At 42.3% G+C, this 6,923-nt stretch overlaps 1 protein-coding gene across 1 annotated transcript; it reads left to right on the top strand.

Moving 5' to 3' along the window:
* The first annotated feature begins 267 nt into the window (after window positions 1-267).
* On the top strand, window positions 268-6,422 carry LOC136707845 (patched domain-containing protein 3-like). Its single transcript, XM_066682123.1, has 4 exons — window positions 268-1,126; window positions 2,481-2,608; window positions 3,032-3,177; window positions 4,249-6,422. Exons 1-4 carry the CDS (start codon window positions 437-439, stop codon window positions 5,811-5,813), a joined length of 2,529 nt encoding a protein of 842 aa, XP_066538220.1. The 5' UTR covers window positions 268-436; the 3' UTR covers window positions 5,814-6,422.
* Window positions 6,423-6,923: the final 501 nt, after the last annotated feature.

The raw sequence follows: 6,923 nt of genomic DNA, 5'->3' as shown, positions 1-6,923 counted from the left end.
CGCATGCGCGGTCAAAGCCTGTGTCACACCTAATTCTGTAACCGTCAATTTCTGTGACCACAGACGGCGCTACTTCGTGTCCAGCATAAGGGTCATACATTTCTGACAGCTGCCATCAGAATTTGTGACCCCCACTGAATCTCCATATAAACCTTATAAACATTCATGTTTAAGTGCATTTATGTAATTAAAATTCAATGAGGTCATGCATTCTGACGGCAGCCGTTAGAAATTGTGAACCCCTATGCCAAGTCTATGAAGTAGCGCCCTCTAGGGTCACAGAACTCGACGGTCACAGAATTTGGTGTAACACCTGTCCCTGTTGTTGGTAAAAAGAAACGAAAGTGAAAATTACCAATTTCCCGGCAGCGGTATCTCGGAAAACACACGCCGTTAGGCTGTAAATAGTCGGGTTAGACACAGACTACACTGCAAGATGCCCAGCTGTAGAACGAACTGCTTAGAAAAGCCCCTGTCCCTGGGCTTCAGGGAGCTCGGCCGTTGTGTCGGTAAATATCCGTGGGGTTTTTTGATAGTGCCCTTGTTTTTGTCCGGTGGTCTGGGAGCAGGCTTTATTTTTCTTCGACAGAGGGAGGCCAAAGGCATCGAGGATCAGTTTACACCTGTTAACGGTCCCGCTAAACAAGAGAGGCAGTTCGTACAAGAGCGCTTCCCAGACACCGGAGACTTCTCCCGGCTACGGCTCTCAGCCGAAGGGACATACGCCGCTCTGATCATCACAGCCTCGCAGGGGGAGAACGTACTGACCGAGGAGGGGCTGCAGGAGGTTATTGACCTGGACACAGCCGTTAAGAACTTCGATGCAGGGAGCAAGTACTCGAGCCTTTGTGCTCAATCGAAAGGAAAGTGTATGTTCAACCCAGTGCTGGACATGATCAGCTACAACTCCAGTAAAATTTCAGCAACGAAACTGATCTACCCCTTGCACGAAAAGACCTTCCTAGGGTCAATCTTGGGTGGAGTGCAGTTAAAAGAAGGCACCCAGGAAGTCAGCAGTGCAAAGGCCATCAGGGTCTTTTATTACTTAAGAGAAAACTCATCTGAAAGTGACTTGTGGTTAAAAGGTTTTATAAATCTGATTTCCAAATACACAGGGCTGAAGACGGTGAGTAGATCCATGAGTTTTGTTTTACACTTTCCTTTTTTTAAGGGGCTGTGACATTGATTTACAAGTTTACTTTAGAATTATTGACAATTCATGTCCAATTACTTAAAACACCTTGAGTTAAAGAAAAAGTTGTGTTTGTCATTTTTGGCATATATTTGTGATGTGGATTTTAAGGTAGAAAACATATCATGAGTGAAATAAACAGTCAGGTCCATGGTTAATCTTTTCTGCTTCTCAAACAGGAGGATTCTGACAGATAGGGTTTCTTACATCATAAACATAAAGAACCAATCTCATCAACTTGGGAGGTCACACTCCTCACACACACACTGCCGGACGAAACCCACACAGACACAGAGAGAACACACCATGCTCCTCACAGACAGTCACCCGGAGGAAACCCCCGCAGACACAGAGAGAACACACCACACTCCTCACAGACAGTCACCCGGAGGAAACCCACACAGACACAGGGAGAACACACCACACTCCTCACAGACAGTCACCCGGAGGACACCCACACAAACACAGGGAGAACACACCACACTCCTCACAGACAGTCACCCGGAGGAAACCCACGCAGACACAGAGAGAACACACCACACTCCTCACAGACAGTCACCCGGAGGAAACCCACACAGACACAGAGAGAACACACCATGCTCCTCACAGACAGTCACCCGGAGGAAACCCCCGCAGACACAGAGAGAACACACCACACTCCTCACAGACAGTCACCCAGAGGACACCCACACAGACACAGAGAGAACACACCACACTCCTCACAGACAGTCACCCGGAGGAAACCCACACAGACAGAGAGAACACACCATGCTCCTCACAGACAGTCACCCGGAGGAAACCCCCGCAGACACAGGGAGAACACACCACACTCCTCACAGACAGTCACCCAGAGCGGGAATCGAACCCACAATCTCCAAGTCACTGGAGCTGTGTGACTGCGACACCTGCTGTGACACCGTGCCGCCCCTAATAGTAAAACAATTATAATGTAAAATCATCTTTCCTATCATCTTTGTCAGAAAAAAACGCTTTGTATCTCTGTCAATTTCCATATATTGAAAATGTAATCTACCCTTATACCGTGTCAAAACTGACCATTATTATTGGCCCTAAATAGTTGCTGTATAACCATCCATCAAAATTCATACAAGAGTGTGGCTTTGTCTTCAGAGTTACAGTTTTGGAGTCTGTTTGACCAAAGTCAAAGTCTGTTTGGGAGAGACACATTTCTGGATTTTTTAGATATGAATCTGTTAGCACTGATGAGTTTGAGAGTGGAATGACGGTTCTTCAGTGTCTAACTAATATGTTTATGCTGTGTGTTTAGGTGTCTGTTTCCTATTTCACTTCAATATCCAGAGAAAAGGAGTTTGAGCGCAGTTCGTCTTCTGTGATCCCATTCTTTTCCATCACGTATTGTTTAGCCATTAACATCTCTATCTTTTCTTGCTTAAGGTGAGTAAAAAACACACGTGAAGATAAATATGTGATAATATTTAGATGCACATACAGAGGCATGCCTTTGAACCTCAAAATCTAAAAAAGTCAAAGCCATTTTGAGTTTCTGACATATTTATGTGTAAATATTTATGTCTGACATATTTATGTGTACACACGGGATGTGTCCAGGGAGAAGTCATGTTTATTGAAGACTACTTGTCTTTCATTAAGGCCTTTCTATGTTATGTTCACATTCACTTTTGTATCGTATTATCTTGTCTTCATTGGAAAATAGCTTCTTTGGACCAAACGTCTAAATGAAAATGGAAGCAGATTTCTATAATGAGTTCAGAATGTTTTTCTTCTCTCAAAGTTATAGCAGCATTATTTAAGTTAATTCGTTACAGTTTTGGCTTGTCATTCATTCCATTTCTGTAGGTTGGACTGTGTGAGGAACAAGGTGTGGGTGGCCACATTCGGAGTACTGTCCGCTGGTCTGGCTGTGCTGTCTAGTTTTGGGTTTCTGCTTTTCTGTGGGGTGCCTTTTGCCATGACAGTGGCGTCTGCTCCATTTCTGATTCTGGGTGAGTTTACTATTTAACATATAAATAATGTTTAGCTTTTTGTCACTTGTATCTCCAATTATGAAATGTATACAGAAGGCTTTAAATTGCTGGAACTACAGGGAGTCACTGTCTCACATTTACAGGGTCCTGGGGTCCTAGGTTCATTCCTTGACTAGAGACATTGTCTGATTGTTTTTCCCACATCTTAAAATACTGGTATGCTTTGGTAGGTGGATCCCAAGTCCCAGATAAAAAAAAAAGGATATATCAGGAAGGAAACAGTTTGTTACTCTAATTACTTTGTTTTTTCCCCGTTCACCTTGCTCTTTAATGGTAACAAGAAACACAGAGCAGGTATAATTTGGGCGGTAGATCATTCTCAGTGCTGCTGGTGGTGTGTTAGTGTGTGTTGCTCTGGTACAAGTGGATCAGACACAGCAGTGATGCTGGAGTTTTTAAACATTGTATTCACTCACTTACACATCCAGACACATCTACATCATTCATTCATTCATTATCTATAAGTGCTGATCCAGTTCAGAGTCGCGGTGGGTCAGTCCTTCACAGGGCGACACACACTCACACACATACGGACACTTTTGAGTCGCCAATCCACCTACCAGCATTTGTTTTTGGACCGTGGGAGGAAACCAGAGAACCCAGAGGAAACCTACGCGGACACAGGGAGAACACACCGCACTCCTTACAGAACCCATAGGGTCCGTGGTGCTGTGATATTTAATAAAATCGATGTTTTTGGAATATCGTCCATTTATGCATTTTTTAAAAAAATACAATTTAAATAGTAGCTGTCATTTTGAATACATGCCAATCATTTAAAAACAGGAATTCCCCTTTCTCTCTTCCACAATGACTGGGCAGAGGTCAGGGGTTGAGGGTAGTGGTGGGGTGGGATGGAGGCACTCGTGGGTCCACATTTTATTCTGTATTCAGAATTTCATTTTACTTTGTCAAACTTTAAAAAAGTGCCTACAGAAACAAAGGAAAAGGTTTCATTCTGGAAGCAGTGAAATGATTGCAGGTCCTTGCGACTCATTCCTCTCTTTGTGTTTTTGTGTTTTTGTGCAGGAATTGGAGTTGACGACATGTTCATTATGCTCTCCTGCTGGCAGAAGTCTAAAGTTAAGGATGAAGTGGAAAATCGAATGGCAGAAACGTATAAAGAAGCGGCCGTATCCATCACAATCACCACACTGACAGACGTTCTAGCTTTTTACATTGGTCTGTTGACTCCTTTCCGCTCTGTGCAGTCTTTCTGTTTGTACACTGGGACTGCAGTGTTGTTCTGCTACATCTACAACATCACATTCTTTGGGGCTTTTCTAGCTCTAAATGGAAGGCGAGAACAGGGCAATAGACACTGGCTGACTTGCTTGAAAGTCTCAGAACCGAAAGACGATACTGATGGCAATGTCTGTTGTGTTGGAGGGGCTTATGATAAGCAGTCTGGGGCTGAAAGAGAAATGCCAACTCAGATGTTCTTTAAGAAATATTATGGGCCATTTCTGACCAATTCTTGGACTAAAGCGTTTATAATCGTTCTCTATGCTGCGTATGTGGCTGCCAGCCTCTACGGATGCACGCAAATCCAAGAGGGAATTGAACTGAAAAATTTAGCAGTCGACAGCTCCTATGTGGTTGATTACTACCATAACGAAAAGAAGTACTTTTCACAGTATGGTCCCACTGTCATGGTGGTTGTGAAGGACGAAACATTTCCTTATTGGAACGTTAGTGCACGAGAGAGGCTTGATTTATGTTTTCAAGAGTTCAGAAATCTCTCCATGACTGCTGACAGCCCTCCTGTTTCTTGGCTTTATCACTACTTGCAATATGGTGCAACAGGGTGGTTTGTGAACGTAAAAGATGAGAAAGGATTCAAAAGTAACCTACCTTTTTTTCTCAAAGTTTCAGGATTCATTAGGGATGTTAACATCACCGGGAACCAAATTATTGCCTCTCGCATGTACATACAGACCGTGAACATTACTCGAGCTATTGATGAGAAAACCATGTTGAATGCTTTTAGAGAAACTGCGGAGAAATGTTCAAAATCACACGCAGTTGATGTGATGGTCTACCACTATGCATTCATCTACTTTGACCAGTATGCCGTCATAGTTAACAATACCATCCAAAATATAGTAGCGGCTACTATGGTCATGTTGCTCATTTCTCTGATGTTGATTCCAAACCCCCTCTGCTCTCTTTGGGTGACCTTCTCTATTGTGTCCGTCATTGTGGGTGTGGCTGGTTTCATGGCATTTTGGGGGGTGAATCTAGATTCCATATCTATGATCAACCTGGTCATTTGCATAGGCTTTTCTGTTGATTTCTCCGCTCATATATCCTATGCCTTTGTCTCAAGCAAGGAGCCATCAGCCAATAAGAAGGCTATAGATGCTCTCTACAGTCTCGGTCATCCGATGATCCAGGGAGCGGTGTCCACCATCGCCGGGGTAGTGGTGCTGGCAGCCTCTCAAAGTTACATTTTCAGGACTTTCTTTAAAATCATGTTCTTGGTCATCCTTTTCGGCCTGGTTCATGGTATTGTGTTCCTACCTGTGTTCCTGTCTTTATTTGGAACGTGTAAAAGGAATGTGAAAAAGACAGAGTCGAACACAGTGATATGAAGAATCATTCTGCTTTCATTTACATTAATTCAGGTTTTACCCCTGAAACACGTTAATATTAATGGTATTATAATGCTGCATGAAGGCCAAATTCTGACAACTTGTCTCTTGGAGTTACCAGCAAAGCCTCTGCTTCGCAGGATCAGTTACACAGACTCAGCTGTTCAACATTATGGAAGGGCTATGTTCCTGATTGATGATTCCTTAGGGAATAGTTTATAATGAGGCATACATACTCTTTCATTAAGGTGTTTTGTTCAGCTTTTCTGGACACTTATTGTTACATTTTTGGAAAAAAGTTTGCACAGTTAAGAATGTCAAAACCCAATAACGCTGCTGTATTACTTTTCAGCCTTGGAAGTATCAGCTAACTTAACTCCCAAGTGCCATATCCCAGCTGGACTAACAGGTTACTGAACACATTTGATTTTCATCTCATAATACTAACATGCACTTATTTCTGTTGTATACTTAAATGAAATATGTTACAGCCACTGTTTGTTTTGAAGTATTTAACCTGTAATAACCTTGTTGTGTCTCACTGTTCTCTCTGCTCAGTTTGCCTTTAAATAAACAACGCTGGTCTGGAAGTGGATTTGTGGCTCTGTGGTTTTACTGGCTGTCGTGTTCATTAGAATAATTACAGTTACAGACATTATATATATATCTCCTGGTTTCCTGTCCCTGCCACTGACAAGTTTCTGAATGATACATTGGTACATTTCCCCTTTTTGACCAAACCATGCAGAAGAACTGAGATATTTTTGCTCTAATGAACTGTTATAAATATAATTTTCATTTGATTAATCCAGTGATGTATAAATCCTGGCAAAATAACTGAATCACCACACGTGGAGGAAGTCCTGCAGGATTTTTTTTATAGCACGTAAATCACAGGTATGTCACAAAACTCTTTTGTTTTATAGATGAACATTCTGACTTTGTGAAACATGGCACATTTTGTTAATTTATGGCACAGTTTGTTCCAGATAGATCAGCCGTAACAAGAACGTCTATGATTTTAATCAAAAATACACTTTTTGTAATATTTAGAATATGTTCTTGATATGATTTTCGTTTCCTGCTCTGGGTGACTGTCTGTGAGGATTG

Source organism: Hoplias malabaricus, chromosome 9 (genome assembly GCF_029633855.1).
Source record: "Hoplias malabaricus isolate fHopMal1 chromosome 9, fHopMal1.hap1, whole genome shotgun sequence".
NCBI lineage: Eukaryota > Metazoa > Chordata > Actinopteri > Characiformes > Erythrinidae > Hoplias > Hoplias malabaricus.
Note: the sequence above shows the minus strand (reverse complement) of the source record. Positions and strands in the feature narration are given on the sequence as shown.

What these genes read in the sequence shown, in the direction of transcription:
- LOC136707845 (XM_066682123.1), top strand. Translation starts at nt 437, where the DNA reads ATGCCCAGCTGTAGAACGAACTGCTTAGAAAAGCCCCTGTCCCTGGGC. An exon ending in AATACACAGGGCTGAAGACG is followed by an intron (nt 1,127 to 2,480) that starts GTGAGTAGATCC and finishes CTGTGTGTTTAG; the next exon opens with GTGTCTGTTTCCTATTTCAC. An exon ending in TGCTCCATTTCTGATTCTGG is followed by an intron (nt 3,178 to 4,248) that starts GTGAGTTTACTA and finishes GTTTTTGTGCAG; the next exon opens with GAATTGGAGTTGACGACATG.